The sequence below is a fragment of the Eubalaena glacialis genome, chromosome 1, assembly GCF_028564815.1.
Source record: "Eubalaena glacialis isolate mEubGla1 chromosome 1, mEubGla1.1.hap2.+ XY, whole genome shotgun sequence".
In the NCBI taxonomy this organism is placed as follows: Eukaryota; Metazoa; Chordata; class Mammalia; order Artiodactyla; family Balaenidae; genus Eubalaena; species Eubalaena glacialis.
The window spans coordinates 16,949,281-16,963,556 of NC_083716.1; the positions used below are offsets into that span (position 1 = coordinate 16,949,281).

The window sequence follows — 14,276 nt, forward strand, 5'->3', positions numbered from 1 at the left end:
TTCTTTGCACCAGGTAGAAATACTTTAATGTTAATTGACATGAGGTTATTCTTAAATTGAAACAAATATTAACCTGAAGGCACCTAGGATATAAAGATGGAGGAAGCCGAATAATAATTATGTTCACAAATTCACTCTAATCTCAAGCAACCTATGATTTTCTCTTTCAAATGGCATGAAAGAACAGCACAAAATTCACAGCTTTGATCTTTTTCTGCTCAACAGAAGAAGTACCGTCAGCATCCAGATGCTTTGAAGTTTACCAGTATTAAAGACACTCCGGAGATGGTCCAGGCCAGAATTAGTTACACCCAAGCAGTGGATGTAAGCGATAATGTATATACATTATGACTCTAAGAGTGGGCTCTTCTTTCAACCCTGCGATTGAAGCCGAGGGGTTCTTGGCTTGCTCCTTCTGTTGTTCTAAGGATGAAGGAGCTTCTTATCCTTTGCTGAGGCTCACCTTAGTGGCAGTGCTTCCTCATCAGGATGTAGACGGGGTGTTACCACTGCTCTTAGGATGCCAAGGAAGGCTCCACCACCCCACAGCCCCATGCTTTCACTTCTTCCCATTTGCATGTCTCCAGGATTTGTCTGTGGTCGAGGTCTTTTCCCCTCTCCTTTTGTTTTGAAGCATTGTTTTCAGAAATGGGACTTTTGGGAGAAATTCTTGGTAATTATAACACCTAGGAATTAGAAGGCTTAGGGCTTCTTGGGACACACGGCAGGAATTCTTGCTTTCCGAATTCTCCCAAAGACTTTGAAAAGGATTTGGGTCTGATTTATGTACATTAGACTAACTTTCAAGCCATTTCCCATATTCCCTTTATAAAGTGAAGCCAAGATCTGGCCTTTTGCCCTCTCAGCGCAGGGTTCCTTGTAAACTAGACGGAATGATGAGGTCCTCTAAAAATTCATGTTAAGACATGGATTAGCCCTGGTCGGCTGATTCTACTGAGAGGGGCCCCCAGGTCATTGCGCAGGGTGGACATGCCTTTTAAATATCTTCAGACCATTTAACTTGCCATGAGGGAAATTGACAAAACTTGGTGGGGAGGGGTTTCAAAATGTCTCCCTTGCTTCCCAGTTGAACAAATTATTCCTGTTGTGCCTTATTCGACAGGCATTCTGAGATGGCTTGAGTGCCTGTCAGAATATGTTATGGGATGATTTACAAACTTATGGGTTTAGAAATGTATAATTTCTTGACAATCACCCCTTCAGAAGCAAATTTAATTCTGAGAAACATAGATGGTCAAACAAGAACTTTTGTCTGGAAAAAAAAAAAAAAACTGCTTTTTTCCTTACCCTAACCAACTCTAGGGGGCACTGCTGTGATACGTAGAAACTTGGACACATCTAATAAGATTTGGGATGGAAAAGCCCGGTTTAGAAACTTTCTCTGGTGGCAGATGCCAACTCCATGTGTCATTGCTAACTACTAGAATTATCATAAGCCCAGATAAGAGTTCTAGATGAATAGCGCCCCAGACCCACCCAGGAAACGTTGATTAGCACAAGACTCCTTGAGATGGCGGGAGAGGAGGAGGGTAGAAGTAGGTCCAGGGAAAATCTCGCCTGTGGACGAGCCATTTTCTCTTGTGCCTGCTGAATTTTGATGTCCTCTCCTAGCTTATAGTTAATAATGAAATTACTAGATGTTAACCAGCCATCATTTTCTCATTTGACACCCATCTCAGCAGTATGCTACAAGTGGAGTATTAACTGAGAGGAAAGTTTCAGCCTGTCATGTTCTGGGCTGGGAACTAGAACTCCGGAGGGAATGAAGTACATGTCACCTCGCTTAGCCGTGCGAGCCAGGGAGAGGCAGGGCGCCCAAGATCTTGTCTCTATGGGGAGGTGGCAGCTGCAGTGCCCTTGTCTCCTGGAGTGTAACTTGGCTGATGGCTGTATGGGGGAGGCTTCTGGGTTTAATGCAAAACTTCTCTGCATCCACAGAGGTTATACAGGGAGCAAGGAGAAAACATAAAGCATCATTACACACAGACAGCGGATCTCCCTGAAGTCCTGCTGGCCAAGCTGAATGCCATGAATATCAGCGAGGTGAGGCTGATGGAGGGGGGGCTGGTTTTAATTACTGGAGGTCCAGGGACCTGCACAGTTGTACTGCATCCCATGCTCAGAAGCATCCTGTTCTTCCACACTTGGTTTAATGCTCTGCTGTCACCATGTTGAAATTTGTTAAGATTTCTGAACAAGGGGCCCTATGTTTTCCTTTGCATTGGGCCCTGCAAATTATGTAGCTGGTCCTGCAGAAGAGTCAAGCTCACTGATAAGGATGAGACTAGGAATACTTCCTTAGTGCAAAGGACATTTGTACTGAGGGGCTGGAATATGGGAGCATCAGAATATAGGTGAAGACATCCAGCCAAATAGAGACTTGGGAGACTTAACTCTTCCCTTCCATCATCCCTATCAGCACCCGCTTTCCTCTTCTTCAGTAGAGACAGTCATTCCTCTTTATTCTCCATCAAGAGCTGTGCACACGCAGCCTCATGCCTCCTTCTTCCCATCAACTGCTGCTCAGAGCGATCTGGTTCTGACTCCAAATCTCTTGCTTTTTAAATCCCACTCCCCACCCCCGTGGCTTTCCCCTCCAAGGGTGGACATAAGGCAGGATCCAACTCTTTGTTGGTTTTTGCTAAGCCACAGTGATCTCTCACTGGGGGAAAAAACTCCACAAGAAACCAGATTCTCGTTTTGATAATGGGAGTTCAGGAAACCACCAGGTCACAGGAGGGTCTTTATTGGTGCACATCTTCTCGACAGACACGCTACAAGGAATCCTGGAGCAAACTTCGAGACGGTGGCTATAAACTGAGATTGGATGCCATTCCGTTCCAGGCAGCAAAGGCTTCTGGTGAAATCATAAGTGATGTAAGCCTCCACCTCCATTCCTAGGACAATGTTTAATACTCACCAATTTTTATTCCCTTTGCCCCTAACCCCTGCCTTCTTTTGCCTGTGGATAATATCCTCTGCTCTCCCAACTGACTGTGAGAAAGAACATGCCTTACAACAACAGCAAAAATCCCCCAACCAGGGTACAAAGCTGATGCTGGACTGTAAATATGGACCCCTGGCAGATGAAATGCACCCTCCACCAAGCGCTTGCCTAAAGCAAGTCCACGTGAAGAGACTGTTAACAATATACCCACCTTCCTCCGGTGTGGGCGGCCCAAGCGCTCTCATGTCCTGCTATTTCATATCCCAGCCCTTTAGTCATTGGGAGGCTTGCATATGAAAGAATAGGCCTTTTGACGACTCCCGCGCCTTTTCTTTTAACTCACCCAGTTACTGTCAAAAGAACAAAACATTTTCACCCAATACCCACCTCTTCCATTCCGTGTCCCTTGTCCCCGAGCTGTTACTCTCTCCCGCTCTCTTTCCCTTTAGTACAAATACAAAGAGGCATTTGAGAAAATGAAAGGGCAGATGCTCGGCTCCCGGAGCTTGGAAGATGATATCAGCCTTGCGCATTCAGTGTACGCGAGCTCTCTGCAGAGCCAAGTAAGTGGGAGAGAACGCAGTGGAGCTGGGGGCCCCCCACCTAATGACGCACAGCCGACAGATGTCCTGTGTCCTTCCGGTTGAGGGTATTGGCTCTGTCCTAGCTAGCTAGGTGACGTGGTCAGGTCCCTTGGCCCCTCTGGGCTTCAGGTTCTTCCTCAGTCAAGTGAGGGATAGGACTAGTTGACCCCTTAGCTCCCTTCCAGGCTGGACATTCTATGATTTTGACCAGTGGCCACAAATGGGGGCCTGTGGGCTGGATTTGCACTGCAGAGGCGTTCTGTTGAGTCTGCAGAGCGAATTAATTGCAAACCTTGCAAAACGGAAAACTTCACATAAAAGTTTTAGACTTCTGTGCAGAAGCCAGACCTGGATTCCTCAAGGCTACTGTTGAAGTTGATTACTGAGAGCCCCATTTAGAAGGAATCTGTACTCTCCTAGTCATGCAGCCAACCCCTCCTCCCCCCTTCCTCCTTCACTCATTTATGCTACCTGTCTGGCCTCTGGTGGCATCTGAGTTTGTACCCCTTGATTTGATCCCCTGGATGCTGGCACATGTGTGTATACAGTATCTCCTTGCCCACATGTGAGTTGGCTAATGGCTGTGATGAAATCGAATATGTGTCCAACATGTAGCAGAGGACTAAACATTTTACATGCAGTGTCTCATTTAATCATCAGCTTATTTCTAGGAGCGTCACTTGTTCATCCTGGTTACTGATAAGGAAACCTAGACTCTGAGGGTCTCAATCCCTTGCCCAAGGTCAGCTTGCAAGGGGCAGACTAGAACGTGCAGCCAGCTCTCCATCGCGTGCTCTTTCCACAGTTTCACACGTTCTCGTCTCTTTTGTTCTCTGCCTCAGTTTCCCTATTTCTAACACTTCTCTCCGCTTTCGGTACTGGGGTGGGATTGGACATGAATTGTCCTTGGCTAGGGGTGGGGAGGGCGTGCGGAGGTGGGGGTGGGAGGTTAGGGAGGAGTGGCTGGAGCTTGGAGGGCAACGGGAAGGGTGGAGGAAGAGGTGGTGATTCTGCACCTGACTCCCCAGAAAGCCCAGAGTGAGCTTTGTGGACCTTCAAGCAGCTCCTCCGAGGACTGGGGCAGAGCTTGAGGTCTGGAAATGGGCCTCTCCCTTCCTCCCTCAGGATGCATGTTGGGCTCTTGGGAATACCCATCCCTCAGAACTGGCTTTTCAAGCATCTGCCCACTGCTCCTGGCTCCCAGATTTACTAGGATGTCCTCTGATGTTTGAAGAAGCTCTCCGTTACCTAGCATGAGAGGAGAACCCCTGGTGTCTCAGTCTGAACTTGAGAGGGTGATGGGGAGAAACTGTGTGGCGCAGGAGGCGGCTTAGCCATGTGTCTTCTTGCCTCTGGAAAATGGGAATATCTAAAGACTTGAGCAAGGGAACCACTGCCATTATATCTGTCCCTCGAACTTCTGTATTTTCCCCAAGTAGGGGAACCATGGGCCCTGATCATCCAAGAGCTGGAGGTGGTGAGTGGCAGGACCTGGAGACGAGTCCTGCTTGTTAAGCCAGTCGCTGCAAGAAAGGAGCACTGGCCCTGCCAGGAAAGCCTCCTGGGCTCACCTGGGACAGTCACGTCGCATTGCTCTCCCTCATGGTCCTGATGCAAATGGCGGCTTTGAAATAACTGCTATTGATCTGTCTGCCCATCTAGGTGAATTACAGGAAAGACTTTGAACACTCAAAGGCACAGTTCCATCTGCCATTGGACATGGTAACACTGGTGCATGCCAAGAAGGCTCAGACCCTGGCCAGCGACCAGGACTACAGACACCCACTCCCCCAGTATACTTCCTTGGCCGAGGACCTGAGGCTCAGCTGTGCCAAGAAAGCTCACAAGTTGCAGAGTGAGGTAAGGGGACCTGACCTCTCTCTCCAGGCTCATTTCCTCTTAAATTTGACCGTGAGGCAGTGACCCACAGACTCCTGGTGGCTCCGTGGGGCTTCCAGAGGTGAGGAATCCCGTACCTGGGTTTTCTTTTGAAGCACTGCCCTGGTTGTTCCTGCCTTGCTCTTCATAAGCACAATTGCACAGATCTATTAACAACAACAGCAGTTTATAGAGTAATTCTGCTGAATCCCAAGCATTGTGTTTTCAGGCATTATCTCATTGAATCCTCCAAATAACCCCATATCGATAGTCTTTATCCCCATTTTACGGAGAAACTATAGTGAGTCTCAAAGAAGTTAAATAGCTCGTGCAAGATCATAAAACTATAAATGAGAAAGTGGGTGCTGGGACTTGGATGGTGTCCAAGGAAGGTGCTTTCAAGGCTCATGCTTTTGCACGTTCAAGACTTGCCGGCGGTGTTGCCTCTGGCCCCAGCTTTGAGCTGGGGGTTCTTCTTGGTGCATCATATGTTCCCGGGCCACCCAACTTCTGAAGAGGCCTGAGATCTGCTGGGAGAGTTGCTCAGAGCCCCTTTGGAACTGACCCACTTCAGGCAGAGGAGAGTGTTGGGCAGAGGGCAGGGAAATAAGGGCCCCAGAGACCCTTCCTGAGTCCTCCCAAGGAGTCTTGGAGGCCTTCACGGCCCCCCTGCCCCCACTGAGGGCATTTCTAGCTCATGCCGCCTGTTTTCTGAAGCAGGCAGGCCCGGGAGCGTTGGGAAGCGTTGGAGGATTTGCTCACTCCCAAGGAGATACGGAATGTGTCTTCCCAACAGGCAGCAGCATCCTTTTTGGTACTCACCTCATCTCCCAGCTTGCCATGTTTCCATGCCGGGAGATTTGCAAGTAACGGGCCTCTGCTGGAAAATAAAACAATCCCCCCAAAACCCGCTTTCTGGTTTGGCAGAGCCTGAGAGCTGAGTAGTGCTCAGATCCGGGTTTCTGTTGTCCACTGGAACTTTCTGCCTGTACAGCATTTACTAAGTGACATAACTGTCAGGAACCCGACAGCAGGTGGAGGAACGAGGGAGCCGCCACGCTCAGCTCAGGGGCCGGTTTGTCACTTGAGCAGAGCCCTGGCTTCCCCTGCCTCTCGTTGCCATGGCAATTGGAAGGCAGCACGCACGGGGGCGCCTCGGTGGCCGGAGGGGAGTGAACCTGGGGCCCCCTTTAAACTGTCAGCCCAGACCCCTCAGGTACACACACCGCCTCCACCCACACAGACTCGGGCCTTTGCCAGATTATTCTGGATTCATTTATTAGTTCTTTCTTAACCCATGATTAATTAATGCCGCCTTCTGCTGCTGGGTTTTGTTTTGAAGACCCATTAAACCATTTCCACATTTGCCCCAAGACAGCTGACTTTCTAACCACAATCCGCTCCAGCGTTTATTTTTGATAGCCCACATTAAAATAGAAATCCGCCAAGCATCCCTCTAACAGCTACGGAGACAAGTGACAGCAGAATTATTTTCTTCTGACCTACATTTTTGTTTCCCTAATGAGCATTTAAGTAAGAAGCGTGTTTGTGTTTGCTGAGTGTGATGTATCTGGAGAGACTGCCTTGGCCTTGAGTTCTAATTATGATGCTGTCTGTCGTGGGTCCTTCCTCATTCTGCGAGCTTGGCTTTTCTGATTCCTCGTGTCGTTCCTTGTAGAATTTGTACCGGTCGGACCTGAACTTCATGCGAGGCGTTGCCTGTGTCATTCCGGGCACGTTAGACATTGAAGGGAGAAAGAGAGCATCTGAACTCATCAGTGAGGTAACCAGGGACCCAGGGCGGGTTGGGGTTGTCAAGTATATTCCACGGTAGAGGTTACACAACAATCTGTTTCTTACTAAAGCCAGTTAGATGCTACACTGTTAGCAGTGGCAACTCACCCAGCCTCTCTCCTTACTCCCTTCTCCATTCAGACTGGATGCCGTTTAAGACGGCTTTGCAGATCTCGAGCCAGTTCCTATATTAACATATAAGAATTATTTGCTGGATCCTAAGATGTACTTTCCTAGGGTCCCTTTGAAGAGTGGCTTGTGGTACAATGAAAAGAGGGCGGGCTTTGGAGACACATGTAGTGACTGAAATTCCAGGCCAGTACTCATTTGCTGTGTGACCTCAAGCTAGTCACCCGCCCTCTCTGAGCCTCAACCTCTTAATCAGTCAAATGGGAATCCTCAGACCTCTCTCATTTAGTTTTTGTGAGGATCAGCGCTAATCTAAGCACTGTGCTTCTCTGGGGGCTGTATATGAAATGGTTGCTATAAGCTTGGTGATAACTTCTTGGTAAATTACAGAAGTCTGGAATTCTAGGCTCTTTGAACTCCTGAGGAATCTTGCCCACCCCTGGGAGGGCTCTGGGATTTCCATTCACGGTAGATGGGCATAATGGAAGGCACTGCAAGCAAAAGGCAGTCAGCATCCAGCCTGGGTGCCTCAGAATGGCTTACGCATTGATTAGAAGCTCTGAGCAAGCGGAATTGGCGTCACTGTGGGAGTTGAGATTTAATTTTGTGCTTCGCTTTTCCAGTGAAATCTCTAAAGCGAGTGGTTTCTAAACCTCATGGTGCATCAGAATCCCCTTTGGAACTTAAAAAAAGTACAGAGCCCACTGACGATTTACTGAATCCCATCCCCTGGGGTGGCATGCAGGCATGTGGCTTATTTTAAGCTGCACGGTTGTTTCTGGTACACCCCCAAAGCTGAGGAGCCCAGGGTTTCCAGCGAGCAAAGGAAATTAGGGAGCAAAACGTGAATTTCTATAGTCGTGTTCACATTCGTAGCAAAGGACTAGATCTCCCTTTCCCATTGATAAGTATCTGATTCCATCCGTCCTCTCCTCCTCTCTGCTTCTTCATCCCACTGGGTTCTGAGGTCACAAGAGCAGGGGACGGACTGGATTCTGGGCCACAGACTAGCAGCCTTTGCAAAACGAGGTTTTATAGCTAGTGCTTAATGAGCTGGTTCTTCCGCTGGTTTTGCATCTTACCTTGTCTTCTTATTGCCTCTTGTGTGTGAGCTCAGAGTAAATATCGTCAGCATCCCCAGTCATTCAAGTACACGGCCGTGACAGACACTCCCAGCCTCACTCATGCAAAACTCAGCAACCAGATTACAAACGAGGTAAAATCTGCGGATGGCCTTGGGATGGGCTTTTTAAAAACTGCTAGATTGTTAAAAAATATGTGTGAATATTTGTGGGATTGGCGGGGGTAGGGGCAAGGATGGGTGTTTGCATGGAAAGAAAAGAATGTCATTAGACAGAGCCTCAATAGTTTCCAGAAGGAAAAAAGGCCCAGGAGGAAATTTGGTTTAGTCTGTCGTCTCGCTCCCCAAATGTGGTCACAGACCGACAGCATCAGCATCCCCTGGGAGCTTGTTAGAAATACCAAACCTCAGGCCCCACCCCAGACCCACCGAATCCACACGGTCATTTAACAAGATCCTCACGGGTTTTCTTTGCACGTTAAAGTTGGAGACGTGCTGGTCTGTTGTTCGTCTGTTCTAGCTGGGCAGATATTGGCTAATCATTTCTCCACTGTCGTTCTGATGATGATGTTGGGAAGGATTTGTGGTTGTCCGGGGACAGTGACACAGTGTGATGTTTGCCAAGCTTCTTGGTTCTCTGCCTCCTCATCTTCTCACTCACACCACTTACCCAATTATCACTTTAATATTCTAGCAGCGGGGGCCCAGGGGAAAGAATCTCACTCCATAAAATCATCATTCCAGCTCTACTTCTTCTTAATGGCCCTCTGACAAGTTTGAAATATCGAGTGAGCTTGGCAGAGAATGAAATTTCGTTTTTAAAATTCTCCTTCTGACTCTAACTTTTCGAAGTCAGTTGAGATTTGGGTATTTATAGATTAGTTCCAAGCTTGGGATAAGAAAATCCAAAGGGCTGTGTAGCGTGACATGATCAAGTTAAAATTCCCACTGAACCTTTCTTGCCTGCTTTGTGATTGGGGTGCTGAGGGGTAGCAATGCCTCCTGCAGTGGCCTCTGGCCCTGGAGAACTCAGCAACCACAGACCCAGTTCTAATCACGAGAGCAGATGTTTTCACAACGGCTGAGTGCTGCCATGCAGCGCAGCACTGGTGTGAGTCTACCCATGGGAGGATCCCAGGATTTTAGTAAAGGATGCAGACCCGGGTTTGGGAACCTCCCTTCCAACCAGCAGAGCTTCTCCTAAATTTCCCAGATCTTAATATTGTCTTTACACTGTGTTCTCAGCAAAAAAAAGTCTGCAATGGGAAGAACCACGATAGTATTCTTAAAGGTGTTTTCTTCCCTCGGCCTATTATTGAGCAAAGTATAGGGAAGGGAAAAAATTTCTTTTACCCATCTTAGGCTCTCGGCTGGGGCTCTGTAACAAAAGATAGATTAACAAGAGAAAAGCATACAAATTTATGTAATATAAGCTTTAGGTGGTGCAGGAGTCTTCATAAGGAAATGGAGACCAGGAGGGAGGGATGGTGAAACCTGAGCGTTTTTATTCTAGGTTTGATGAAGAGTGGACAGTCGTGGGAAAATGTGTAGGACAAAAGGGGGTGAGCTAAGGGCAGGAAACTGGGGGACACTTAGCGAGGTCTGTTTGTTCAAATGCCTCTCAGTCCTTCCGAGGTCAGAGATGAGCTTGATCCTTCCCTGTGTCAGAGGGAGGGCAGCTCCCACAGGAGGGGAGAAGGTCAGAGAGAGGTCTTCCATCTCCTGCTGCTTCCAAATTCCTTCAGCTGAAAATATGCACGATGCCAAGGTACCATATTTTGGGGTAACATGTCCTGAACCCCATCACAAGCAACTTGCAGTTTCTTCCACATTCCTTTCACAGCACTCAATTTGACTCATGAAGGACTATCTCTATTGAAAAAAAACATCTTCTCCAGGCTGAAGGTGTACCCATGACACAGCGAATGGCCTTTTACAAATGTATTTCCCAATTGCAAAGGAGGGAACTCCAGCCCTGCAGAAATGCACAGCACTTACCTTCTTGCCTTTTTTTTTTTTTTTCCTGCCCAGCGCCTCTATAAAGCAGCAGGCGAGGACGTGAGACACCACTACACAATGACCCTGGGCCTGCCCGAGTTTGTCCGAGCGAAAACAAACGCAGCCAACCTGAGTGATGTAAGCCTTTCCCGTTGCTGAGGTTGAGATGTGCTCCAAGGCTACATATGTCTGTGTCTGTGATGGGACCTAACAGTGACCCTGCTGGCTTTCACAGAAACTTTAAACAATGTATCTTGTAGACACTCATGTTAAATATACCTTACACAGATGTGTTGATACCTACGTGTCAGAGCCCACTTCCGAGAGGGTGCTAATGAGATTTTCTCTGCAAAATCGAAAGCTTTTGCTTGTCAGGAATTGATTCTGGAACACCACACTACAAATAAAAGGGAGTAGCATTTGTTCTTTGAGTCATGTAATTTTTTTTTTTAAAGGAGATCTACATGTGTTCCTACCGTAGGCAAAATACAAGGAGTCTTGGCGGAATCTCCGTGTTCAAGGCTACAAGCTGACAATAGACGCGCTCCCCTTCCAGGCAGCTCGGGTCTCTGGAGATATAGCCAGTGATGTGAGTTGAATGATATGACCTTCCATCCGGCCTAATTTCTGTTAACTTCATGTAAAACAATGTCTACGGCTGATTTTCCTGAATTAAAGCAAATCTATCACCATGTGAGACAGGATGTCACCTGCAGAATATATTAGTTATGAACGAGATTCTTTGACGGAGAGAGGGAAAGAAAGTCCCTGTTAATCAGAAGCTAAATGCAGGCAAAAGTCTCTAGCAGGAAGAAGATTACGATTTATTTCTAATTGCGGTGTCTAGGCAACGATCTCCCCGTAATGTGTGAACTGTCTGTTTTCTAACTCCACCCAGAATTAGAAAGAGAACTCGCAGTAGAAATTGTAATTCGGCTCTCTGTAGTTTCCCACGTCGGCGGTAGGATTTTCAGCTGTGTTTCAGCCACTCTGTTGATAGCATCCATAGCTTTGGGACATGAAGGTGACTTTCTGTTTCCCACAAACAAATCGCAGAAAATGTAGACTTCAAATAAATGGATCCTGTCTTTTGGGTTTGATGTTTTGCCAAGTGCAAGGGGATAAAGCACAAGTTTCTCTTTTACCCTTTTTGATAAATTCCTTTTGGGCACAGGACAAGTAAGGGGAGTGGGCCCCTCACTTTGGTTCTAAGGATCTGGTTTTAATTAGATGGGAGGAAGGGAGCAGTGTTTCCACTGTTCCTCCTCCAGGGAGGAAGCATGTTCTCAGGCCAGCCTCACTGTGGTTTTTCTTATAATCATCTCCTCCTAGTGTAAGAACAGGTGATTTTCTTAGAGTCTGCAAGGAAAACGCATAGATGGAATGTAAGCGTTCCAAATGCCAGCCCCTGACCGCCTGGTCCCCCACTTCCAGTTTCTCTACAGGCACGACTTTGTGAAGGAGCGAGGGAGGCTGATCGGGGCCCAGAGTGTGAGAGATGACCCCCGGCTCCAGCACTGCCAGCGGATGGGCCGGCTGCAGGGTGAGCTTCAGTACAGGAGGGAGGCGGCGGGCAGCAGAGCCCAGTGCCACCTGCCCATGGACATGGTGCCCCTGGTCCACGCCCGGAAGGCCCAGGCCCTGGCCAGCGACCGCGACTACAGGACACGGTGCCACGAGTTCACGGCACTGCCCGAGGACCTGAAGATGGCCTGGGCCAAGAAGGCTCACGCCCTGCAGAGTGAGGTAGGGAGGGGGTGGTCCGTAGATCACACATCAGTCCCCGACCTTCCTCCTCCCACCAGGCCTGCGTGTAAATCTCTGCTTCTTCCTTAGCCTTTCGGATCCCCCAAACGATTTGCTTGGTCTGTGCCATCTAGGTTGGAATTATTCAATCCATCAACAAATATTTGTTGAGCACCTACTATGTAGCAGGCATCCCTCAAGGCCCTGGGGATACAGCAGTCAACAAAAGAGTCTAAAAATACAACAGTCAACAAAAGAGTCTAAAAACTCCCGGGGTCATGGAGCTTCCGTTCTGTGGGAGGGAGATAAAGTATACGTGAGACGTGTAGTATGCCAGATGGAGACAAACAGAGCAGGGAAGTTGGGTAGGGGGGTGTGAGTGTGTGTGTGCAACTTAAAATGGGGGTCAGGGTAGTTCTCACTGCAAAAGCGACATTTGAACAAAGCCCCTGAGTGGCAGCAGCCTCAGCATATTTGAGGCTGGAGTGAAGCAAGTGGGTGAGTGGATGTCACAGGGGATGGGGATGGGGTCCGAGACAGAGGCTCGGGGCTGGACTGTGTGTGGTAGGCGTGGTGGTGAGGCGAGGAGAAGAATTGCCCCCAGAGCTGACGCTCACTGACTGCTTTGCCAGTACCGGCACCCTCGCTACCGCACTTTGGGGTGGGGGCCATTGCTGCTCCTGTTTCACAGACGAGGTCACGTGGGAGGGGCCGAGGCAGGACTGGCTCCAGAGTCCACACTCCCAACCCTCCCGCCATCCGGGGCAGGGGAGTCATGCTTCCTACGATGCAGTTGTGGACGCTGAGGCCCAGAGAGAGGCGGTCCTGGCCCACGCAAGGTCATCAAGCCTGTAGGTGGGTAGCGCCAGCCACTGCCCCCGTAGTGGAAGGCTCTGGAGTCAGTCCCAGGCCCCTCCAAGCCTCGGCTCCCTCAGCCGGGCCGGGGCCGCGAGGAAAATGAGGTCACGGTCGGCACTTACAGGGCGCATGCACGTGGCAGGCTCTGCACCACGCGGGCGCCCGTGCATCGTCTCCCCAGCCCCGCGGCTCCCCTAGGAGGAAGGCGCTCTCATGTCAGAGCAGAGCTCACATTGCACTGTGGTCACCTCAGTCCTTATCGTCCACATCAGGGTTTCCCAGCTCAGGCGCATTTGACATTTTGGGCTGGATGCTTTGTCGTGGGGGCCTGTCCTGTGCACTGCAGTGTCCCTGGCCTCTACCCTCTACATCCCACAGCACCCCGTAGCGTGGCAATCAAAATGTCTCCAAATATTGCCAAATGCACCGGGGGACAAATGTGCACCCGGTTGAGAACCCAGTTCTCAGCTGAGGGCTGGTCCGTATGATGCCCTGAGCATGGTGCCTTGTCTGTAGGAACACGCCAGTTGGTGTGAGCAGTTCGGACTATGTTCTCCACCAAGCCTTCCGATTCTGGTGGCCTTCAGGGCGGTGGCTGCTTCTAGTTTAGTTATATTGCACAGGCAGAGTGTTGTAAACACCTAATGGCTGATTAATTGTGACAACGATGATGTGATTTAATGAACGTCAGGATCGTCTAATTATGCATCGAGATTTGCTGGAACTGCAGTATCGTGTTGGGCACCAGCCAGCAGAGCGTAGAGCAGGGTGAGTTTATCGGGCCCCACTCAGGGCACGTGGTCGCTGAAGCACAGCCCAGGACCCACTTAGAAAGCCTTCCACTTGCTAGAAGGCCACCCTGAGGTCCAAGAAGAACTCATAGCATGACTTGGTGCCCAGCCCGGGACCCTCTTGTCGGTGGCCTATTCCTGGGGAGAAGAGAAACCTCCTGGGACAGGACAGGTCCTGAGGAAGTTACAGAGGCCACCGGGGAGAGGTCGGGGGCCAAGCTGGAAGCCCAGCTTCGTCACTCACTGGCAGTCCTTCCGCGGCCACTTGGCTTTCTAGGCCTCCGTGTCTCCACCGGAAAAGCAAAGAGGTTTGATTTAATTGGTGATCTCAGATTTCAGGATTCATAGATTAATGTTTTTTAAAATGCTGGCATCAACATAATGTCAGACTGTTTAACTAAGTGAGGAACGATACCAAAAACCAAATCCTACCTCAGACTACCATTTAT

The 14,276-nt window shown here is 49.1% G+C and overlaps 1 protein-coding gene across 1 annotated transcript in view; it reads left to right on the top strand.

Moving 5' to 3' along the window:
* NRAP (nebulin related anchoring protein) overlaps window positions 1–14,276 on the top strand; it is a 78,132-nt gene that overhangs the window by 50,900 nt on the left and 12,956 nt on the right. The window contains 10 exon segments of the mRNA XM_061193243.1: window positions 226–324; window positions 1,960–2,064; window positions 2,791–2,898; window positions 3,418–3,531; window positions 5,215–5,412; window positions 7,109–7,213; window positions 8,471–8,569; window positions 10,466–10,570; window positions 10,914–11,021; window positions 11,867–12,178. Coding sequence (XP_061049226.1) covers window positions 226–324; window positions 1,960–2,064; window positions 2,791–2,898; window positions 3,418–3,531; window positions 5,215–5,412; window positions 7,109–7,213; window positions 8,471–8,569; window positions 10,466–10,570; window positions 10,914–11,021; window positions 11,867–12,178 — 1,353 coding nt within the window.